Consider the following 25664-nt stretch of genomic DNA (forward strand, 5'->3'; position numbering starts at 1 on the left):
TGGTTAGGGTGGTGCATTTAGCGTGCCATGAGTGGGAAAGCGCGGGGTACAAATGTAAAAAAAAATAAAAGATAAATGAACTTTCCAGAAAACATTAAAATGGTGCACGCTGCTCCTTATTCTTACAGCTCATCATTCAGCTCAACAAGTTGACCATCTGCAAGGTATAAGAGGAAATATATTAAAACTTTGGCTAGGATGATTACTTTTCAGAGGTCTTTTAATTTAAAGCATCAGGAAGTTACAGCAATTCATCATAACAACAGTTCACAACAATGCTACGCATGCAGTTCTCAATCTCCAGGGTATTACTTTAACTTCATGCTTAGCTGGGCCTGGCTTCTTTAATATTGTAGCTGTATCTGGGTTCTATCTTTTTCACAGGGTAGTTTTGGGCATAGCTGGACCTACCAATAAGCAACTGTGTCTCTCACACAGATGATCCCACTTATTGGCTCTTGTGACTTATACAAAGGAGGCCCCACAATGAGTCTCTGGACATGGACCGCATCCCTCTGCTGCCACCCCAGGGTTTGGGTTTTATGATTGATTCCGTTTTAGCCTGACAGGACTGGTTTCTGTTAGTGTAAGGTTAATAGTGAGTGGGATGGATTAAGCTACAGTTCTTTTATAGTTGATTATAGCTAGAGGTATTCTAGGTTTGGATAGATTCTACCATGGTGGGATTTGGTTAGGGTGTGGCTCAAGCATGTAGTAGGCCCCTGCCTCTGGATTGCCCTCCCCAATTACATACAACTACAAGATTCTTTAATCAAATTCAAAACTGCTATAAAGATCTATAAAGACACATTTTCACGAGTTACTCATTACCCCCCCCCCCCCCCAAAAAAAAAAAGTCAAGGATTGCAGAAGCGGTGGAACGTCCTGGGCAGCACTACTATAACTCTATCCTTTGTACTTTTTCTAGCTTTCTTGTCCTAATGGAATTCCTTTCATTGGTTCCATATTATAAATTTATACATATATGTAAACCACTCAGACTGATCCTGATGGGTGGTATAACAAATAATAAAAAATTGGAAACTTTGGCTTTGACTATCTTCACTGAGTATGATTAGAGTAGGGTTATGTCATGTTGTGGTGATTACAGAGCAGTCCCGATTTTACCTATTCCACTTCTCCCACTTGAGTAGCATAATGGAGCCTCAGGAGGGGAAGAAACCCAGAGCAGAATCCCAATGATTGAAAGGGATTTAAGTGTCCTCAGAGAAGAGCTTCCAGCTGCCAATCAGAGAAGGGAGTGGTCCCATGGGAGGGATTTGAGAACTCTTGCAGTTAGAGAGAAAGAAGCAGAAGGGCAGGGACAAGCAGAGAGCAAGAGGAAGGGCCTCAGCCCAGAGAGACAGAGAAACAGAGGCCCCAAACCCCTGCTGAGCCAGGCCCAGTGTTGCAAGGGTTCCCTGAGAAGGAAGCCCTAATGAAAGAGGCTATATGGATAAGGTGTCGAAAATCCCTAGCCGGATTTCTGCATGAGTAAATTGTCTATCTAAGCCAAGATTATGTTTACTATTGGAAACCATAATAAAGTGCTATGTTATTGCTGAAAAGAGGTTGGCTCACAAGCTCTGTTTTGATGAGATGTGGCTACTGGAGAGAAACACAGCGGAAAGAAGCTAAACCGTGCCAAGAGATGTCCTGCCCGTGACAATGTCTATCATGTTCGGTAGAGTTATAGAATGGTTAAGTTTGGTTACAGGTGAATTATGATTAGAGTTCTAACATACTTAGGGTAAATGTCTACCACACTTGGATATTTTGAAAACATTATTACCAGTTGTGCTTCTGTTATTTTTGGATTCGTTCATATTTGAGTCATGGTTGGATAGCGCGTCTTTCAGAGTAGATTCTGATTCTGTTCTACACAGCCACTTTCTTAAACACAGAGAGACACCTAAAATCACTCAGCCCATAACAGCTGTCTCATGTTGGACAATGGCCTTTGCATTAAATACCATACAATATAGTACTGACTACATATACAGTAAGTATTTCTTTATGGGCTCCATCTTTCCCTAGTTCTCCTCTAGGTAAAATTTAAAGTTTGACGGCGGCGTAAATGGTTGGTCTATGAAACGCTCTCGCGAAGCTGGGGCTGAAATTTCCTCGACACTTTGCCACATACAAAATGAAAGGGGATGGTGAGATCAGTGCCTCCTCCTTTCACAACATCCTCGCCTATTCAGCCAAGCATAGAACGCTTCCTTACCTCCACCTCCCAAACATTGAGAGAGACGGATCCCATAGAGGGGAGGATCGGAGAAGGTGAGCCCTCACTGGGAGAGGAAGTTTCTCTATCTCCACCAACTCTATTATTGCCTCCGTGTCCGGCGACGGCTTCAACTCTCGAGACAACTCAAGAAACCGCCGGAAGAGCAGTTGTCGAGTGGGGATCCAGAGCTCTTGCAAAAGACGCTGAGATTCGAGGTTAAAACCTCGGAGAAAGTACCGGAGGGATTCTTGGAGATGATTTGGCAAAAGCTGAATAAAATGGACCAGACGCTTCAAAAATCTTCAGGTGAAGTTATCACTTTGAATCAAAAGTTTGATGAGCTGAAATCTACTGTAGATTCAGTTAAATCAGATCTTGCATTAAAAGTTGTTGAAATTCAAAAAGAAGTTAAACAATTACATGAGTTTAAAACTACAATGGTTATCAATAGAAATCAAACAAAATAAAACATGGAAAAGAAAATAAGATGATACCTTTTTTATTGGACATAACTTAATACATTTCCAATGTATGTCCAATAAAAAAGGTATCATCTTATTTTCTTTTCCATGTTTTATTTTGTTTGATTTCTATTGATAACCTTAAGAGTGGACTAACACGGCTACCACACTCCTCTACTTAAACTACAATGGTAAAAGACAATATTGACTTACGTCGGAGAATCGAACAGATAGAAAACTTTAATCGATGATTAAATTTACGTCTCTTGAATTTCCCCAGACTTCTTGGGAATTCCCCCTTACAATTATTTAAAAGATACCTAAATGAATCTTTGAAAATACCTCTGGAAGCTATGCCTCCTATAAATAAAATATATTATATTGCTAACCCAAGGAAAGAGGAAGGAAAGACTGGAGATGTGCAAAAAAAAAAAACAGCTGTTGATTTGAGTAATGTATCTGAACTGTTGGAACAATCTTTGGATGAATCTACAGAAAGAACAACTTTGATAGTCATTTGTTTTTGAACAAGACCTTAATTCGGTTATGAGGCTTTACTTTAAATGCTAATCATAACCTGAAAACAATTAACGAAATAACTAACTTTCGCAAATCTCTGAAAACATATCTCTTCAACAAAGCCTACCTCGAGAATCCATAGCTTAACTACAACACTTCATCACTCCACCCTTCCCTAAAAGTCTTCTTGCTATAACTATTTGATCAGTTATTTTTGTTATCCTTGATCTTTTGTAACACCAATTGTATCTTTTACCCTGGAATGGCAATGCCATAACAGGCCTGTGTAAGCCACATTGAGCCTACAAATAGGTGGGAAAATGTGGGATACAAGTGCAATAAATAAAAAGTCTGGATATTTCCAGACGTTACAAAACAGACACAGCAGAAAAGAAAAGCTTTTTAGCTATGAAGAAAAGAACTATAGAAATGGGTGGCTCCTTCTTTTTAGCTTATCCATGCAAGTATATAGTTAAAATTAGTATGACAAAATATGTATTTTATTCAGCAGAACAGCTTAAATCATTCGTAGATATGAAACAATTGTAATAACATCTAATATAATTGATAGGGAGTTTTACTTAGCCAAGTTTGGAATGTTATATAATACAAAAACTTCTCTATTCATTAGCGCCCTCCTGTTGAATAGTGGTCTGAGGAAGTAGAAAAGATGTTTTATACTCAATACAATACTTTTTTCTTTTCTTCTATTTGATTTTTGTTCTTCTTTCAGTATTGGATTGTTCATAATTTGAATACTTACAAATGATTTATTGGCTGTATTTCATAACAAGTGTATTCTTGTTAAATAATTGAAATATAATAAATAAATATATATATATTTTTTAAATTAAAGTTCACTGTATAGCAGTGGTTCCCAAACCTGGTCCTGGAGTCACCCCAGAAAGTCAGGTTTTCAGGATACCCACAATGAATATTCATGAGAAACATTTGCATGCATTGCTTCCACTGCATGCAAATCTATCGATTCTACGCCAAGCTAGGAGGTTTTGAACAGTTTTGGGATACGTTTCATATCTCCAGATGTGATGCTGGACCTTTAATATTTAAAAAAACCCTGACACAGGTGCTGTGCACTGAAACACGGCCAGTGTGGGGTCATTAACGTGCAAAATTGAGTTATTGATGTACCAGATTGATCCATGCTGTGGAATAAAAGGACTTGTCTCATTTGTGAAGGCTCTTGGTACTTTTTTTGTGCTTTGAACTGTGTTCTGCGCTTTTAACCTTTTCTGTGTTGCTCTGGGGTGCCTCCAGGACCAGGTTTTGGAACCACTGCTGTATAGTTTAATCATACAGCTAACCTAATACAGCATATCATTAGTTTTAGTTCTCAAGGTTGCTCATAAATTTCTTTGGTTTACTTATTATACAATGGAGACAATGTTCAGGCTCCACATCATAACAACATCTAACTTCACATTATGCTCTTCTCCAGAGAGGATGAGAACAAATTTATAAATGCACCCAATGGTGATTCAATGCACCTTCTATACTAAACATCATGGGAATAACTAAGACCAAAGGAACATATAACAAACCTTACCCCACTCATTTCTATAGTGATCTAATCAGGACCAAGCTAACTATTAGGCCAACTAGGCTGTCTCCTAGGGTGGCAGTTACTGGGGTGGGGGTGGGATAGAAAAAACCAGCTGCAGTCAAACCAGAACACTAGGTCTGGAATAGCAACAGAGAACCATTAGCCTGGACTTTTACCCACAAGGAGTGTGGCAGTTTCCTCACAGCCCGTTGACCCATATAAATGGCTTTTGGGAAGTGTCTTCATCATATATAGAGATTAGATTACATAGATATCTTACTGCTCTTGCCAATACTACAAAATCAATATCAAGATCCCACAAAAACCATCATGATGGACCTAACTGCTATTCAAGACAAAGTACTCACAGTCACTTCCGAGACCAGAATGCTTTGCATATTCCTTGACCCTTCACTGTCTTTTCCCTTCCACATTAATCATATCTGGAAAGCAACCCTACTCAAAATGAGACAGCTCCGACTAATAAGGTCACAGTTCAACCAGACTGCTTTCTCCCTCCTAGTAAAAATGCTGGTCTTGCCACACATTGATTACTGCGACATTTTCTTCCTCGGCATCAAATCACACTACCTAAGGAAACTTCAAATAATTCAAAACACTGTGGCAAGACTCATTTTCAGACTTAACAGACATGACAGTGTCCAGGGCCGCCGAGAGACTGAGCTGGGCCCGAGGCAAGGCCGCCCCTAGGGCCCCCACCGCCACCCCCCCCCCAATCGCTACTACTGTCACCTCCTGCTCGCAGGCCGCTGGTGCTGCAGTCCCCAGTCTCTACCTGCCTACCCTCAACTCCATCGACAGCCCCCTTCTGTCTGCCACCAGGCCCCCTGCCTTAAAAAAAATCTCTATATCGGCAGCGCAGCGCCAGTGAGCAGCGCCTCACGTCTGTGTGAAAGCGGCAGATCGCCTCTCCTCGGGCCTTCCCTCACTGTGCCCCGCCCTTGCAGAAATAGGAAGTTACATCAGACGAGGGTGGGACACAGTGAAGGAAAGCCCGAGGCGATCTGCCGCTTTCACACAGATGCAAGGCGCTGCGCTGCTGATTAGAGATATTTTTTTTAATGCCGGGGGCCCAGTCGCAGACAGACGGGGGGCTGTCGACGGAGCTAAGGGTAGACAGGTGGAGACTGGGGACTATGGCGCCGGCAGCCTGGGAGCAGGAGAAGGAGAGAGACCCCAGTGCCGGGCCCCTCTTGGAGGCCCGGGCCCGGGGAATTTTGGCCCCCTGCCCCCCCCCCCCCCCCCCCCACTCTCTGCAGCCCTGACAGTGTCTCTGCTTACCTTCCCAAACTATACTGGCTCCCAGGTGCTGACAGAATTAGGCTCAAAGCTGCATCATCTACCAGATCCTTCATGGTATCATATCCAACCTACTGATTAGCGTTTCAATGCTGCATCTAGCCCATTCTAAGTGTCTGAGAGAGCAACTATTCTTAACCTCTCTGTCATTCAAAGGGCTTCAGATTCCGCAATCTTCTGTGTAGCTGGTACAGTACTCTGGAACCTACTTCCAACTGACATTAAAATGGACATCTACCTCAGCTTTAGGAGGAAGCTGAAAACATTTCTTTTCCCAAAAATTCCTCCCTGGTCACCCCCCACAACACCATCTATGAATCCTCACACCAACCACCTAGCCCTTCCTTTCCCTACCTACCTAATCCCTCAGTTATCACCTCTCCCCACCTCTTTCTGATCCTAAAGTCTGACTCTAAATGGATTCTCCCACCTGTTTGTAAACCTCATCAAACTCTTTTGGGGATTTTAGCAGTATACAAGACCAACTTTGAATTTTAATTGAATTATCTTTAACCCCCAAATTCTATATATGGCACCCAACTAAATTGGCTTAGGCGCCAATTAATACCAATAATTGGGGCTAATTGGCACTAATTGGCACCAATTTGGATTCTATAGAAATGTGCGCCCAAATCCAATGACGCACAACTCAAAAGGGGGTGTGAACATGGGAGGTATATGGCGGATCAAGAGCGTTCATCTTTGAGTGCCCACTGTAGAATAGCATTGAGTGCCAATTTTTTTTTCTTTTGCATCAGTTTTTGAGCACCATTTACTGACTGTGTGATCTCCAATTATATATTTTTATAGGATCATTGTCATAGGTATGATCATTACTGCTGAGTTTAGTTATCAAAATCTCAGTACAGGGGATCTAGGAACCTGCAAGTTAATGGGGGAGGGGTCACAAAGCTGGAAGTTCATCTAGGGCATCATACACTCACCCACTGGCACTGCTCAGTACTACCTACACAGCAAGGTAAAAAAAGGTTACGTAAGTGCAATAAATCTTCCACCAAAAGGCTCAACTTTGGTGACAGCCCCCTATATTTGCAAAAACTAAAATGTGGAATTTCATCAGGGTTTCTGAGATATTCAAGATATTTTAGTGGCTCTGTGGTACCGTCAGAATGTTGTGGCAATACAGTGTGCTTTGATTTTTCAGACACAATTATCAGTTTACTCTTTTGTCTGATTTATGAAGAGAGTGTTTCAGAGGCTAGCAAAAAAGCTCAAGAGCAGAAATAAACACAGAAACTTTAGAATTAGTTGAATGGTTGCCCATTAAGACATCAATAATTTCAGTTTATAAGATTTGTCAACTAAAAAAAAAAAATAATAGAAATCCTGGCCATTGATCAATGGGGACACCTAGTGGCCAGACTTAGGATGAACATGTACTGCATTCTGGAAGGAATCATGATCATCTGTGGCTCCCGGACAGGAAACATTATGGACAGGATGGTTCACAGCGAGCACAGAAAAAAACTGTGAAAATTACATATTGAGATTCTATAAGGAAAAGCTGGAGCAGATACACATCTCATAGCTGGCAGCTAAGTTCTCAGATGGAAGAAGGTTTATATACAGAAAGGTACAACAAGGTGACATGTCTCATCCATTAGAAGCTTTGTAAGCACTCTCATTGCTGTATCAGAAAAGCATTGTGATCATGTCCCTATGAGAATTATAGTAAATGAAGAGGTTATGGTCACCTGGGACATTCCAATTCCAACTTATAAAAAGCTTGATACAAGAAAACTGGACACTGTGGTAAAGGGAAAAAACATCGAGAACAGTGTTGATAATAGAGGTATTAATGCCAAGTGATTATTCTGTGCATCCAGGGGAGAAAGAGAAGGTCTTCATATGCCAAGCAATATAAAGAGAGTCAAAAGAAAATGTGGCAGAAACATACCAAAATATTTCCTATTGTATTGGGTACCTGAATGTAACTCACCATAAGATACAACTGGAAAACAAAATAAGACATGAGCTAAATCCAAAATTCCTTCCTTTCCTCTGCTGCTGCTAACACAAAATAGATGCTCCTAACAATGGTAAAAAGCCCTCACCAAGACAAGATGGCAAATTCAACTGGGTTTTAATGTACTGTTCTGCCATGGGGAGATGCTTTTACCAGTCTATAGTTTCTATGCATGTGTATCTCTTTTCATGATTATTCAGATACAGATATTCCAGACTCCTGCAGCGTAGGACGCTGTCAGCATGCTTTGGATGTTATCTTCCCAGGATTTTATTTGCTTCTCCTGAAGAAGATACACAGAATGCGGTCTCGCATCGTGGAGCAGAAGAGCAGTTATGTAATGTACTGAACAGCTGGCCCAATGGCAGTCTAATGTTTGCGGTGCAGCTTCGATGAGTGTGAAGATTTTGAGTCCATCTGAAGGATCTGCTGTATATCTGGAGAGTTGATGTTTGACAATATCGGCAGTCACAGAGTGGAGTATTAATTCATCTTTGGATTTGTGATATTCCATAAGTGATCTCTTTATCTTCCTGTGGTGCTTCCTTACTTGGTAGACAAGAGGATATTGAAGAACACATTTTTTCCTCAGAAAGGTCTTTCTTTGGACAAAAGTTCTATTTGATTGCATATTCATCTGAAGGATTGTTATACTTAATGCTTCTACTGGTTCAAGCTGTTAATAATATGTTGGTGAAGTATGAATGAGATGCAGTGATTGTGAATGTATTAATAAATATTTTGAGTATCTGTATCTGAAGTATATATACTCCAGTTTTTGTTTATGGTATCCCCAACTTTATGATCTAATAATATCTCTTTTCATGGCAAACAAAAACGAGCAGAAAAAAATATGAAAATTTCAGAAAAAGCATGCACTGTCCCAGAAGTGTGCACTGTTTGGGGGGAGCCACTGTTCCCTGTAAACTGAGCGGGAGTCCTCCTACTGCATTTCTGCCAGTGGGGAGTGGTGTTTCATTACTGCAGGGGCAGACTAACAGTGGTCTGGGCACCAGGCAGTGAAGGTCATTGGGGGCCCCCTGGCCACTGCCTGCCTCCCCACCATCCCCTCCTGCACTACTGCTGCCCTCCTACCTTGAAGGGCCTGGTGGTCTAGTGGCTTCTTCGGGGGCAGGAAAGAATCCCACTCTTTCCTGCCTGCTGCAGCAGTGCCGCAGTGTTTTTCAAAATGGCTGTCGAGACTTACTGCGTTGGTCTCAGAAGTCTCAGCAGCCATTTTTAAAATACAGCAGCGCTGTTGCCACCATGCAGAGTAGCAGGAGTGGGCAGGAAAGAGTTGGGATTCTTTCCTGCCCCTGCAGAGGTCACTAGACCACCAGGCCCTTCAAGGTAGGACCGGTGAGGGTTGCAATGTGCTGTGGCAGGCAACCGGGCAGAGCCTCTGGGCCCTCGGGCACTGCACATTTGCCCAAATGGTCAGATTGCCCCTATAATACTGTAATTTCAATGGCTAGAGACAGGTAGGTTCCTGTCACGATGGTGACTGCTTTCCTTAGCTGTGCTCACCTCGCCCTCTGGTGGCAAGAACCGGTGGCTGCCATAGACTATCTTGCTGTCTCCCTACACATTCCAGACTTTCATTCAAGTCCAGTACAGATATTCTAGCCCTCCAGACTTGGTTGGAAGTTTGGCAGCTAGCCTCACCCTTAGCTGCCTTGTGATTCCTGCAGCTGAACTTCTGCTGCTCATAGGCTTATTAACCACCTGGAAACTTTCTCTCTTTGCCTTTGCATTGCCTAAGGTCTCTGGGTTTGTTGGTGTGCTCTGTTGCACTTCTGCCTAGGCTATTTCTTGTCTGAGTTCCTTGTCTGGTTCTAGTTAGTCTGTGTGTAGTTTAGCTTTGGTTTTATTGCTTATTTCCTAGACTTGTTTTTGGTCTGTAGTACTTGTCTAGTTCTTGGTTGTCTGTGTTTCTTTCTTAGTGGCTGCTTGGCAGCTTTCAGTCCTGACTCTTTCCTGTCTGTGTTTCTTTCTTAGTGGCTGCTTTGCAGCTTTCAGGCCTTATTCTAGAGCCTGTCTGCTTTCTACCTAGTGTGGTATTGTTTGTCTGAGAGTCCTAGTCTAGTATTCTGCCTAGCCTCCCTTGTGTATTCTAGACCCTGTGTGTATCCTGTAGGTATCTAGTTCCTGCCCTGCCCTGTCCTGTAAGTCCTGCCGGCCGCCTGCACCCAGGGGCTCAACCCCTGGGGAACGGTGGTCAAGCGCAGGTGAAGTCTAGCTGTTCCTGCTCTGCCTGTTCCAGCTTGTTTGCCTTGGCTATGTCAGGCTCACTGAGAGGGAATGTAAGCCCTTGTGCTCGATGGAGGAGGATTCCTCCCTGAGCTGTCAGTCAACCCCGAGTTCCCCCTGTGTCAACCTCCGTTCCCCAGGGGTTGGGCCCCCGGGTGCGGGAAGCCAACTGCAGGAAGAACTGAGTCCAGAACAAAGTCCACGGGGCACGGCCTAGCAAAGGGCAAAAGGAGGTCCAGGAGCAGACAGTAGTCAGTAAAAGACGGAAGACAAAAGCAAAATCAGCAACGGGCCGAGGTCAAGACCAGGCCGCAGGCAATAGAAGAGTCAGAAATAGGCAGAGGTCAGTACCAGGCAGCAAACAATGGCGAATCCAGGATCAGGCAGAGGTCAAGACCAGGCAGCAGGCAACAGAAGAGTCAGGAACAAGCAGAGGTTAGTACCAGGCAGCAAACAATAGTGAATCCAGGCTCAGGCAGAGGTCAAGACCAAGAAGCAGACGTGAAGGAATCCAGAAGCACTGCAACTACCCAAGGAACTGAGTAGAAACCAAAGCGTGGAAGGACTGGTAGTCAGGCTTTAAATAGATCAGGAATTAGGCCCAAACATGTGCAGCTGTCAACAAGATGGCTGCCCCAACTGGAGACGCCCTTATGCCCAAATATGGCCTTCCTTCCTGAAACTGCCCAACTCCAAGATGGCTGCCACAACTAATGATGCCCACCTCTAAGATGGTCACCCTATCCTGAAGATACCCAAATCCAAGATGGCCGCCAAATCCTCAGATGCCCATATCCTGAATGGTCAGGGAACATGACAGGCTGCAACTCCAGTCCAGGGTTCCAGTCCTATTTCTACCAGGCCATCAGAGTTCTGCCCTGTTTCTGGTTTAGGGTGGTTTTGCCTGCCACTGCCGCTCCTCGGCAGGGGTCCAAGGGCTCACGAATCCAGTTCTGCCTTGAAAGCCTAACAGTTCCCTGGAGTCCTGCAGGGCTTGCCTATCCCTCATTATTGAAAATGGGATAGTGAAACCGCACCACCCACTGGCAGGACTGTAGATGGAGGATTCCCGCAGAGCTTAGAGGGAACAGTGGGGAGGGGGGGCATGCATTCTCTCTCTTGATGGTGTGCATATGCATGAACCATAACACATATGCGCGCTGTTGGGAGGGAGTATATGCGTTCTTCATTCAAAGTTATAGAGTATTACTCTCCCATTTTATATTTTAAACCTCTGATATATATGTTTTTTGTTTTGTATTTTCAGCCTGCTTATCGGTTGAGTGAAGTAATTGGAATCTTCCACTTCTGTCTGCTCTTTACTTAAAGGCAGCTGGTCTACTTTTGAATTTATTGCAAACTTATTAGTATGCCCTAACTTTCCTGTGTTGTTAGTATAATCCCCTGGTAAACTGGGAATAAGAAAATATGTGGGTTTTCCCAGGGGAGTACTAGAACTGATTTAGAGAACTCTCCAGAATCACTGGGGCGAGGAATAGTGTCAGTGGGAGGGTAAAGAATCCAGCCCAGAGGGAGCTATTGGGAGAAAAGTGACAAAGGATATCATGCAGGGAGTTTGAATGTTATAAACGTTGTAGTACTAGAAAGCACGTGGTCTTTGGTTGCCTTCACCCCTGCCAGGACCCATGAGGAGAGAGGTATCCTGATCAGGCCCAATAACCTAAAGCTGAACCAAGGGGTAGTTTCTGCTAACAAGAACAGTAACTGTGAGGACAGCTCTGGATGGGTAGAAAGGGTTACTTCCCCCCCCCCCCCCCCCCAGGAGCAGAACAGGAAGAAGCCTGTTCAGTGCCAGAGGCAGCAGCTCTGGAGGTAAAGGATGGACAAGGAGGTCTGATCCTGAGTGAGTCTGGCAGCTCAGTAAAAGACCAGTGGGATCAACTTGCCGTGGAAGGAGCGCCAAGCCACAGACTTGAATTGTTCTGCCTGAAAAGGATGAGTATTGCAGGACTGGATGATGTTGTAAATATGTAAATACCCTAGGATTTATCAAGAGATTATCAATTCAATTATTAGAACTTTTGCCAATAGTCTTGGACTGTTATAAAAGCCTCTACTAATAATGTGAACTGTTTGCTAAAAGAAAAGTGTGAAGTTTGAATATCTGCCAGCTGCAGAGTTCCAGTAAAGTTGCTGCATTTTCTATAAACCCTGGAGTGGAGAATTTCTTTGGAGTGCAAGTGAAGTCAATTTGCTTATGAACTATTAGAGAAATGATAAAGAGAGTGGCTTAAAACCCTACAGCCTACTGGGATCAAGCCCAGGCTCAGCCTGCGCCCAACTCATGATAACAGAACTTTTGTTTATGGCCCTGGTTTGGGTACCTGACCCAAGAGCTTAGCCAGAGCCTAGAACTTGTGCGAGAGACCAGGATTACATTAGCATCCTTCAAAAATACAGCACTGTGGAGTGGAGGAATATCCTAATGGTTAGAGAAGCAGGCTGTGAACCAGAGAGACCAAGGTTTGAATCTCACTGATACTCCTTGTGGCCTTGGGCAAGTCATTTAACCCTTCATCACCTCAGGTGCAAGCTTATATTGTAAGCCCTCTGGATATGGAAATACCTGAATGTAACTCACTTTGAACTACCACTGGTGTGAGCTAAATACTAAGGGGTCAATAGTCAGCTGGTAGCGGTCACCACTTTATACCAGGCCATATCCAGGCTCCGACATTAAATATCCAAGTATGAGCGGATGGCCAGTCTGATATTCAACACAGATAAATGAAACTGGACAAACATAGGACCGCATAAAACAAGAACTAGTTGACCTGTTAATTTGTCCGGGTAAATGCTGAATATCGGGCATTTAACCGCATAAGTGCTGACTCTTCCCTGAGATCTCCCACAGTAGAAAACTAGTTAGAGGATCTATTCAGCAACATTATCCAGTTAAATGCCACTGAATATCCCCGGATAACCCCGCTTTGAATATCAACCCCTAAATAAATAAACTCAGTGAATATATAATCCCCTAGAAATGGTTCTTCTTCAGAACTTTGGTTATTTTTTTATATTCTCACCTCTGAATAGCTGTCTGAAAGCTCCAAGGCTTATAACCTTTGCTTATTGTTAGGACATACCTGAGGGGACGGCTCGAACTGATCTCTTCAGGTGCTCCTCATGGATGTGGCAGAAGTAGTGCTCATTTGTTGTGATGGGAAGGTTTAGAACAGACTCCACTGTTCTGGTGCCGTCACTTTGTGCCTCACTTACATTAGTTTCAGCATGGCTGGTCAAATCATTCATCTTTCTGTCATGCCACTCAACCTGAGGATTCTTATATCGCCCAGAGGAGACACATTTCAGAACCTTCATCCCATTTCTCTGTTCCACAGTCACTTTTGGATCATCAGCCTCCAGCTCTACAGCAAACAAAGAATAAACTAGTAAGATCATCCAAAATAGGAAATCATTTCATTTTGGTATTTAAACTACTATAAGAATAACAACCAGGTAGCCTTCTTTTCATCCTCTATAATTGTGGACTGGTATAGAATAATAGAGGGAGTTAGGAAGTAACATACGTCAGCACCCACTTAGGGTAAGAGCTGCATGAGAAAAGTAAGAAACAGGTACCAAAAAAAAAACCCCAAAACAAGAGAGTTTCTAGCACAGAACCTGAACATCCCATAAAATTGGGGCATTCACCACTGTATATATACAGGGAAACTACTCTGTTCTAGTTGTTAGGAGCAGGGCCGCCTAGAGACTGAGCCGGGCCAGGGGCAGGCATTGATTATCTGAGTCGAATTTAGCCAGCTAAGTCAGTGCATAAAAAATATGCTGACCACTGCTGGTTGAATATTGACTGGTATATTTTCATCCTCAGAAGCAATAACATTAGACGCAGTATGCAGTTGTGTACCAAGGGCAGGGCGGTTGGAGCAGTCCATCCCAGGGGCAGGCAATAAGCAGGTGCATCAAGTAGTCACTGGCTGCAATCTCCATGAGCACGCTATCACCTCTGCCGGTTGCCTGTCCCCTCTGATGTCAACTCTAGGGGCAGGGGACTGGCAGAGCCAACAGTGCACGCATATGATCCAACACCTTACCCCAGGTGTTAAAAACTCTAGGTATGCCACTTGACAGAGAGTCTCTGTCAGCAAGAGGCATTCTTCCTTCAAGGTAAATTAAGAGCTAATCAACAGGAAAACGGTAACGGAATTCAAACATGCGTGGGATAAACATAAAGGAATCCTGTTCAGAAGAAATGGATCCTCAGGAGCTTAGCTGAGATTGGGTGGCAGAGCTGGTGGTGGGAGGCGGGGCTGGTGGTTGGGAGGCGGGGATAGTGCTGGCCAGACTTATACGGTCTGTGCCAGAGCCGATGATGGGAGGTGGGGCTGGTGGTTGGGAGGCGGGGATAGTGCTGGGCAGACTTATACAGTCTGTGCCAGAGCCGGTGGTGGGAGGCAGGGATAGTGCTGGGCAGACTTATACGGTCTGTGCCAGAGCCGATGGTGGGAGGCGGGGCTGGTGGTTGGGAGGCGGGGATAGTGCTGGGCAGACTTGTATGGTCTGTGCCCTGAAAATGACAGTTACAAATCAAGGTAAGATATACACAAAAAGTAGCACATATGAGTTTGTCTTGTTGGGCAGACTGGATGGACCGTGCAGGTCTTTTTCTGCCTTCATCTACTATGTTACTATGTTACAGCAAGTTTTGTCTGGCTGGAGAGCTACATGCAAGATTTCAAGGTGCTGTAGGGACTATGAACCTTTTCATCTGAGATGGATTTATTACATGAGGGGGACAGGAAGACCCCAAGGCAATACACAAGTGGTGGAGACCTCTAGGATCTACTGTCATCCACAGTACTACCAGAGGATGTGCTGACAGCATTGAGGGGGTCAGGCAGATATCAACCTGGGTGACCACCCCCCTGAGAGTCAATGGAGGAGCAGATGTTTTTGAAGCTGTAAAGTAGAGACAGGCATTTAACTTTGAAGACTTTTGGTTATGGATGGGTGGGAATCTTGGACTTGAGGTAATTTGACTCTCCTTCTTCTGCAGGCACAAGGTGTGGGTATAATATGATTGGCAGATTGCACAGAAAGATGTGTGATTCTGAGAATGGGTGCAAGGGGAAGGGGGTTTGCGGAGCAGGAAGTAGGGAAAAGAAGAAATGGGGACAACATACAGGTGTGAGGGAGGAATGAGTCTGGATGGGAAGGGGATGAGAAATATAAAGGGCTGAAGGTTTGCAGACCTGTTTATTTCTTTTGAGAAATAGCTGGATACCATGGACTGATTTTGAGTACTTGGACAACACACTATCCTCTGTAGGAAATGCCTAAAGGTTTGAGTGGGTTAAGCAATGTTCATCAAGACCAAGTTGATGGAGTGGGGATTAGGAGGGGGATTCTCAGGGCTATACTGTTGTTGTGGATCAGTTCTCTTACGGTTGCTATCACATCAAGGAGAGAGTCCAAAACAGACGGAGAAAGGGTACCCTCACCTGGATATCCTTTTTATGCAAGATACTCACTTGTGCTGTAAATATGGGTGGTTATTGACCCAAAAGAAATTTTCTACTTTCTTGACCTCTTTTACCCCATGGATGTTGTTAAAAAATGTTAGTTTTGGGTGAAAAAAGTGATCTGGGATAAGGAAGGTAGATTTATTGGCCTCCTGGGATAGCTAAGATGGAAAAAAAAGTGGTACTAGTATTGTATAAACCTAATGAGGAGCAGAGAACCTTCTTCGAGCATATCATTTCTGACTTTTTGGAGTATGATTGATTATGAGGCTATTATCACAGGGGGAACTTTAACCTGACATTAAACCTCAGAGTGAGTAATACCAGCAGGAAAGCTATGGGGATACCAGCAGGAAAGCTATGGGGGATTGAAACAAAAAGATACAATGGCGATCTATGAAGAGCTAGGTTTGGAGGATCCCTAGAGGAAAAGAAACCCCTGAGTTCAGGATTATATTTTTTATGTGGATGGATCATACTTCGGAATAGATTATTTTCTGCTGAACGTGGAGAGGGGTAGGATGGTTTCACAAGCGGAGACTGGTAATAGACAGTGGTCAGACCATGCTTTAGTGAGCATGCATTTTCAGCCACAGTCCCTGTGAAAGGCAGTAAAAGCCAGATGCTAAATAACTCCATCTTGGAGGATGAGTTCCACTTGCAAGATGTGAAGAAAGCAGCCCTGGTCTATTTTATTCTGTATAGAGAAACATCTTTTTCAGTGGTATGGGATGAGTTTAAAGCTTTTATTAGAGGAAAATTGATTAAGGATGTGGGGGGATGCAACGTTTGGGAGAAGGCAGATTTAAAGGGGAAATTATAAGTGGCTGAGGCAAAATCTATGACAACTCGAAACCCCATAGCTTTGCATGAATTGAAGAGATTGCAGCGAAACTACAAGACACTCATATTAGGGTTTAGTCTTTCATCTGCAACAGGTGCAGCAGATATACCATATGAAGGGGGATAAGCTGGATAGGTTACTGGTCTATAGATTAAAAATGAAGCAGGTTTAAATTACATGTCAAGAAGCAGTCTAGGGAGAGGAAAATGGTGTATGACTCAAAATAAGTGCATATCTATTTTGCTAGAATGTAGGTCACCTTGAACTACGAATGAAAAGTTGTAAGCTATATATATAAATAGAACAATGGAAACTCATTAAGAAAAAGCATACCAAAGGGTGGGGGGAATAGGGGGGATAAAAGGGTTATAAGCATAATGTTAAAATAAAAATTAAATTGTTGCATTGTCATGTACTGGAGCCAATGGCTCGTTGTTATGTTTGAGATGTTATTTCAATAAAAATTCAAAGTTTAAAAAAAAAGGAAAAAGCATACCATCAATAGTTAGAAGAATCAGTTTGCTACCCCTGTTGTTTAGATTTGCTGCTTTGCACATGTATATTCCTGCATCTGACGAAGTCACCTCTGTCAGTTCCAAGGATATCACTCCTCTGGAAAGCTCCTTGGTCAAGCTTGTTCTTCCCCTGTACTGGGCTGCCTGCTCTTCAGGATGATCTATATTGTCGTGGAAGCTGTGCACTGCGATGTCGCGTCCTTTATCTTCCTTTTCCCATGAGATAAACAAATTTTCTGGCCCCTGGACAAAAGGGAACTCACATGGCAGGACAACTTTGGTATAGAGGCGTGCTTTCACCTCCTGCGATCCACCTGCAAAAATTCGATCACAGCATTAATTCACTCAAAGATGGAGGAAGAGAAAAGTTAATAAGCTAATAAGGTATTTTAGAGAAGCTACTAGGAAGAAAGACTTGCCTGTGGTTGTTGATTACAAGAGTTTTGAGCTGCAGAATTTTTTTGAAAGATATACTGGCCCTGAAATTCAGCGGTGAGAAGCAACAACTAAAGATAAGCAGAGTTCTCTGTTTAACTAGCATCCTTGACTATATATATGTCCAGTGACCTCACCGGCCAGAGCTGGCCTGACACTAGACAGACTAGACATCGGCCTAGGTGGCACAGTTCAGGGGGTGGCATAGTTGCATCAATCAACATGCCTATGTTGAACATCTCCCCATCCTAAAGAGTTTAGCAGCTTCCCTTCCTTCTTTATTCCCTTTGCAGCAGCACCAGCATGTCAATCAGCCTGTCGACACAACACTCCTCACAGCCATGCAAGGCCTTGAGAATCTGTGCATGTTCAAGGTCTGATGATTCCTGCCCCCTCCAAAGTTCCTGTTTCAGAAGGGGAGGGATCTGTCAAGCATTGAGCATGAACATAAGCCCTACCCCGAGCATAATGAGTTCTGTGATGGAAAGATGACAGAAATCCAGGGGCAGGGAAATCCGTATTATCGAAACAAGACCATCTTTTGTTTCGATAATACGGTCAGGGACATCCAAATCATGAAATTTGGTCATCCCTAGATTTGGTCGTCCCAAGACTTGATCGTTTCTGTTTCTCGACGATAATGGAAACCAAGGACCTCCATCTCAGAAATGACCAAATCTAAGCCCCTTGGTCATGGGAGGAGCCAGCATTTCTAGTGCACTGGTCCCCCAGACATGCCAGGACACCAACCAGGCACCCTAGGGTACACTGCAGTGGACTTCATAAATTGCTCCCAGGTTCATAGCTCCCTTACCTTCTGTGCTGAGCCCCCCAACCCCCCCCCCAAACCCACTACCCCCAACTGTACACCACTACCATAGTCCTTACGGGTGAAGGGGGGCACCTAGATGTGGGTACAGTGGGTTTGTGGTGGGTTTGGAGGGCTCGTTGTATCCTCCACAAATATAACAGATAGGGGGGGATGGGCCCGGGTCCACCTGCCTGAAGTGCACTGCCCACTAAAACTGCTCCAAGGACCTGCATACTGCTGTGATGGACCTGAGTATGACATAAGGCTGGCACAAAATATTTTTAAAGATGTTTTTTGAGGGTGGGAGGGGGTTAGTGACCACTGGGGGAGTAAGGAGGTCATCCCCGATTCTCTCCGGTGGTCATCTAGTCATTTCAGGCACGTTTTTGAGGCTTGGTTGTAAGAAAAACACGACCAGGTAAAGTCTTCAAGTGTTCGTCAGGGATGTCCTTTTTTTTCCATTATGGGTCGAGGACATCTAAGTGTTAGGCACGTCCAAGTCCCGACTTTGCTACACCTGACATGCCCCTGTGAATTTTGGCCGTCCCTGCGACGGAAAGCAGTTGGGGACGTCCAAAATCGGCTTTCGATTATACCAATTTGGACGTTTCTGTGAGAAGGACGTCCATCTTCCTATTTGTGTCGAAAGATGGGCGTCGTCCTCTTTCAAAAATGAGCCCAATGGTCTTAGTGCTTAAAATGAGGCAGTTCCTTACATAATTACCTTCCTAGAGAAACATTTTTTGTTAAAAGTATAAGTGCCAGTATTGCCTTTACCCTATCGCAATGCCAACTGTTAGGATTTATCTTACTGCAATTGGAGCTTCTCCAGGTAAAGGCAGACTGAATTTTCATCTGAAAATGCCAGTGCATTTTTGGCTAAAAACCAAAGCTTTCTTCTATGCCCCATAGGTCACTGCTGCCACCCCCCTTGGGCTAACCCATAGGCTGCCAACCCCCCACCCCCCACTAGGCCCATTCATAGACCAAAGCTGACGCTCGCCCCACCCATGTAGCTGACACCAATGCCATTCCCCGGGCCTAACTTATCACCTGGTGGTCTAATGGCTAGTAGGGGAAGGAGTGATCTCCAGTTGCTCCTGCCCATCCCGTGTCTTCACTGAAAATGGCTGCCAAAACTTCCATCAGCAGTCGTGAGATTGCCACTAGAGGTCGCAGCAGCCATTTTGAGATTGGAACTGGTATGTGTAAGAGCGTCTGCAGACTGCTCTTTCCTGTGCCGGTTCAAATGTCAAAACAGCTGCCGCAACCTCCAGCAGCAATCTCGTGAGACTGTCACTAGAAGTCAGAGTGAAGGAGTGGCCTAGTGGTTAGAGCACTGATCTTGACATCCAGAGATGGCTGGTTCAAATCCCACTGCTGCTCCTTGTGATCTTGGGCAAATCACTTAATCCTCCATTGCCTCAGGTGCAAACTTAGATTGTGAGTCCTCCAGGGACAGGGAAATACCCAGTGTATCTAAAGAAAGATGTGAGCAAAATCCAAATAAAGTAGTGCTAGCCATTTTGACTGAGGACACATGATGGGCAGGAGTGACTAGGGATTGCTGCCTCAACTAGCCACTAACCAGGTACCAAGGTAGATCCAGGGGTGGGTGATGTTGGCAGCGGTGGCAACCTACAGGGGGCGGTGGCCTACAGGTGGGCATGAGGGGGTTAGCGGTAGTGGAGAAGTTGGAGGGAAGGAATAGGGGCTGTTCTGGTCAGGGGAGGGGTGGTTGGTCCAGCTTTGGCTTTGGCAAAAAAAACGAGCGACAAATTTCGGCCACAGATTCATTTCCAACTGACACAAAAAAATTTGTTTTGGTCATCCTCTGCTCTTAGGAGAGCAAGACATAAAGCCTCACAACCCCCCCCCCCCCCCCCCACTTCCCCAAGGAGTTGTATTCTTCTAGCTGAGGGGGTCTTATGCAGCAGCGTAACAATGGCAGGCAGGAACAGGCACTTATAGGTGCTAGGCCAGCTCAAAGGGTAGAATAATGTTTCCTCCACCACGCTCCATCAATGATGTTACCCATTAGTGATGATTTATACCCTGCAGTACTTGGAGAACACTTGCTACAGGTAAGTAACTCTGTTTTTACTCCAATCCTTTCTGATAAAGTACAAATTACTTTAGGCCAAAGAGCTGTGCATAACAAATACTGAAGTGGATCCAATATAGAGACTGCCCAGTTATTGATTTCAGTTTATTTATTTGGATTTTGCTCACACCTTTTTCAATAGTAGCTCAAGGTGAGTTACATTCAGGTACAGTGAGGCTCTCTAATTCTGTCTATCCCACCACCAGATGCATTCAGATGGTGATTCTGCTGCCTTCTAGGTTTATGGTAACAATTTCTAGTCCTTGAATCACTACTCCGACAAAATAAAACAACTCATTCTCAGTGATATTCAAGTCAGTCTTCAGCTTACCGACTCCAAGAACAGAAAGGAGGAAGATGAAAGCAAAGTAAGTCGCCATCCTCGGAGGGAAAAAACCTTTTGTGAAACTAAAATGCCAAAAGAAATGCTTACATTAGTTATCAGTTCAATTTTTTATCTATATTTTAACCAAATACAGAATACAAAATACTAAAACTACCCCCCCCCCCCACACACACACACAAACAGGACATGACCCTCCAGCAACTGAGACCCAATTAGATACACACATTTACAACTGACAAAAAAACATCCAATAGAGACCCCACTTTTTTAAACTGTCGAATTCTTTGCATCTTAAGTGCAGCAACTTCCTCACACTTCCCAACCAAACAACATCCCACCAATCGTTCATTGACAGTGCAGTATTTATCTCTCCATTCTGATAGAATATATTGAATGGCTACCCCCATAAGCATATCAAACAGCTGTGCTCTATCCTTATTCAAAAGATGGGAAAGAGCAGATGAATGCAGAACAACAATTTTATAAGTAAGTTCCAGTGGCTAGCTACGGGTGGGCCAGGGCCCACCCACTTTGGGCTGAGGCTCATCCAAAATTTGTACTCCATTGGTGTGACTGGCAGCGATCCCCAAATCTCACCAGCCAAAGATCTTCTCCATGCCAATTGAACGTACACCTTGTGTGATGAGCGACAGTATCCTTAAGTTGCTGCTGCTTGCTCCCTTGCTGCCCCCCCAAACGCAATTTTCATGCATGCATGAAACTGAGCATGCGTGGAGACCGGCGGCAGGGGCAGCAAAAGGACACTGGTGCTGCTCACCACACAATGTATAAGTTTGTTTGCTTGGTGGGGCTAGTTAGGGAGAGTGGTGCTGGAAAGGGAGAGGGGGCAGAGATGAAATTTTGGTATTTCTTACTGTTTGAGGGGATGGGCTGGGAGAGGAGGTGGAGATGAAATATTGGGCCCACCCACTTTGGTCTCAGGCCCTCCCTAAATCAGCTGTCTGGCGACTCCCCTGAAGTTCAACCTGAATAGTTAACACATTTGCAATCCTCTCCCAAACTGGACCCCAGGACTGCCTTAAATTCAGGTAAGCAAACAACTTATGCTAAAAGGTTCCCACAGCTGACTGACAGGACCAGCACAAACTGGGCCCTTTCTCAGATAATTCTGACACCGTAAAAAGAATCCATAATGCCCTGGGCGTAACATAAAATAAAGACTGAGCAATTGATGCTGACAAAAAAGCCTGAAAACTCTCGCCCCAAAATTCTCCCACACTGCCTCCGGAAATTCCTCCTCCAAATCATGCTCCCAAACTTTCTCCAAAGCAGCTGCAGCACACCTATATTCACTCTTGAATTTTACCTTTCTATACACTGCAGATGCTATCTTAGCCTGCCCTATTAATTCAACACAAAAATCCCTCAAGCAAACCTAAACTCTGAAGACAATGCTTCACTTGCAACCACTGGAAGTAATACTTTGGCTCTAAACCACTCTCTTCCAAACTCCTCAAAAGATTTAAACCCACTACCCTGCAGGAGCTGATGCATATACCAATCGCAAAAATTCTGCCAGACAGGCCAATTAAGAAACTTATTTTGTATTCTAATATCCAGATTACACCTCATTGAAATATACTGCGAACGAGGCTATGACAAACCCACACACCGAGCTACAAACTAATACTCTCGGCACACTCCATACAATGAAAGAATGAAGCACAACCTTCTTAAACTGCGCAGTAAACGAAGTACCCAATGGAAATGGAGCAGCAAATGCTCTCTCAAGTAGCAGGCCACCTTGGCACCAACTCATCCACCTCAGAAATAAACTAAAAAAACAGCAGCAGCAACCAAATAAGCACAATAATAGAGCTTAAAATTTGGAAAGTTAACACCCCCCTCTTTCCTTAAGCATCTTAAGCTTCCACAACGTAATCCGTGGTGTCTTCTCACAGCATAAAAAAAAGCGTGACCTTATTCTCCAGATTCTTATCAAAGAGATCAGGGAAAGGTAGCGGTGCCATACTCAAGATATAATTTATTTTTGATGCCAGCACCATCTTGACGGCATCTAATTACCCACACCAGGACAAATGCAACAGTGACCATTTAGTAAAAACATCATCAACTATATCTATGCCTAGTTTTCACCATTTTCAACCTTTCTCATTTCTTCTCAGGTTTCTTTGTGGCATCTTTATCCATTCCATTTGCACCTTCACATTTTTACTTCTCCCCGTGTCCCCCCAACCGCCTTCCCCCTTATCTCGGTCCCTATCTCCCTTACCCTTCCAAACCTACCCCCCCCACATACACACACTATTACAAGTGTGCAGCCTCAGTCAATGCTATCAGCCCCCAGCTTGACTGCTGTGATCTCCTATTTTGCTCAACAACACAGCTTTGCACTTTTGCACTACTGTTAAAGGTCAGTTTTGTTTGATGCTATTCAAATGTATTCATTTAATATGCACATTGCAGTTCAAAGATACATTTTTAAACATTGATTTTATTTCACCTCCTTTTCTACTACAAAATAGCCTACCCTCCTGACGATCCCACAACCATGCAACCACTCAGACAACACCCCCACAATCATGAACCTCAAAACGAAGAAAAAGCGGAAAGGAAAAAAAGAAAAAGTGAAACTGGTCCTGACACAATCACTCTGCAAGTCTCAAAACACTTGATCCCCCAAAGAAAACACACCTCATCCCTTCCTTCTATGCCTCAGAACCTGCTAACTGTTATTCTCTTTAATATCTGTAAGGCACATTGAACCTACCACTAGGAAGGAAAATGTGGGGTACAAATGCAATAAATAAATAAATCTTTTATGTCTTGACTTTGTTCATACTATTAATGATATCCCTTACATTTGGTGATTAGAAAATTTGTTTCTGACAAGCATGTTATTTATTATACGCCTCTCTGTTATCCCCTTTTTTATATATGAACATTCTATATTTATATTTATCATGTATTGTTTATATTTTTAATATATATACTTTTTCAATTCTCTTACCTTTGTATTTAAATATTTCTTTTATATATACATATTTTTAATGGATTTTAGTTTATTTTGTGAACCCTTTTTCATTATTTTTTGTCTTATTATAAATATATTTATTGTTTTAGACTCCTGAGGCAGGCTTTTAAGCCAAAACACAGTGCCGTGTCAAGTCTTCAAATATATATAAGTGCATCGACGACCAATAAAGACTGTATACCACTGATTTGTTGTCACTCGGTTCCTTGTCAAGAGCCACCCACTTTCCTTGGATTGTTTCTGTGGGGTTACCTGTGTTCCTCAACTCTGGTGGTTTTCCTCCATGGTGGTTACCCTCTATGTAATAGTAATCTAAAAAGGTCACACAAGTTTTGGCTAAATGTAGGCTGGACAACTGTTACGTTTCGTTCCAATTCTTAAGACTTGTTTGTGACAACAGCATTAGGGTGTGGTAACATGTATTATTTGTGCTTTGTTTTCAATACATTTCTCCATAGTTACTGAAAATTTGACTGAAATAGATGCACAGTAACTCATGTTATGAAGTAAAATATGCGAGTTCCCTTTTTTTGTGCTCACTATGGTATTTATTTTTATTATGACCTTTTGCTCTCTGAAATTGCAGTTTTAAAAAATTACCTCATTAGAGTTCACAGTTGTTTCCCCCGTTGATTGTAATGGAACTTTGTGAAACAAACAGTTTTCTGGGACCAGAAAACTAATGCAATGGAAATTGATTCAATAATGAATTTAAACAGAAATGTTCCCCGTGCACATCCCTACTGCTTCTTGTCCATTTGTCCTCAGTCTTCATCTGTCCTCAGTGTCTGTTAACTAAATTGTAAAATGAATCAACACAGATTGTGTCTTTTATGTGTCTGCAAAGCACTGCATACACCTTGTAGCACTATATAAAATTTGAAGAGTAGGAGTGGTAAAGCAGGGTGGAAGCCCAATACCAACCTGTTTCTGTCACATCTACCTAGCAACTGATGATGACCACAGCATCCGGTTTTTGTTATTGGACAAAACATTTTAAGTTACAGTAATCAGACACTTTAACATCAATAAAAAGGGAATTAATAAGCAGGTTATTTTCCTCATCCATTCCCAGATATAGACTTACATGTACCTGAGAATTCTGCTAGATATCTGTCAGTTTCCCCTCGCCCATTTTCACCATTGTCTGCTTTATTCTGTCACACTTCCTGCTTGGGACATCACCACAGCTATAGCTACACAACAAGCCAGTGTATTTGTGATCCCCCAGCTCTCACTCTGATCCCTCTCTTTCTTCCTCCAGCCCCTCCACTTTGATCTTCAGTCCTTTTTCACTCTTTCCTCTCTTCCTCCACAACCTGGATGGTAGTTGTTCATTTGATGCTAGTCACATTTCAGTCATTTTCCCTCCCCTATAGGGCTTTGTGCCCCTGTTACTCACTCCCAATTATGTTCCTGCTCATCATCACACAAACCATCCCTGATCTCTGTTTACCCTCACTTCACTGCAGTTAAAGCGTGGTTACTATATGCATTGCTAAAGCATAAAAAAAACATACGCTGTTTGAAATCAATCACTTGTGACCCAGCAGCTCTTGAGAACTCACAATCTAAGGATCCATCTCGTACCTGAGTACCCCCTGGACACCTCCCCTCATGAAAAACAACATTTCCCTGATAAACTTACATGAATGGCAAGTTTTCCGTGTGCCAGCACCAGAGAATGAGGACGTTTGTAGGGCACCAAAACAGAAACAAAAACTGTGCAGTGAAAGTTTCTGTTTCATTCTGACA

General features: G+C 43.4%; 1 protein-coding gene across 1 annotated transcript; it reads right to left on the reverse strand.

The window, feature by feature from the left end:
- LOC115470666 (butyrophilin subfamily 1 member A1-like) lies at nucleotides 1-25664 on the reverse strand. Its single transcript, XM_030204027.1, has 5 exons — nucleotides 25558-25664; nucleotides 20879-20955; nucleotides 17179-17511; nucleotides 13439-13720; nucleotides 1-157 (listed from the first exon to the last, which is right to left on the reverse strand). The coding sequence occupies exons 2-5, from the start codon at nucleotides 20925-20927 to the stop codon at nucleotides 123-125; spliced, it is 699 nt and encodes a 232-aa protein (XP_030059887.1). The 5' UTR covers nucleotides 20928-20955; nucleotides 25558-25664; the 3' UTR covers nucleotides 1-122.

This window comes from Microcaecilia unicolor, chromosome 5, assembly GCF_901765095.1.
Source record: "Microcaecilia unicolor chromosome 5, aMicUni1.1, whole genome shotgun sequence".
Taxonomy (NCBI): domain Eukaryota; kingdom Metazoa; phylum Chordata; class Amphibia; order Gymnophiona; family Siphonopidae; genus Microcaecilia; species Microcaecilia unicolor.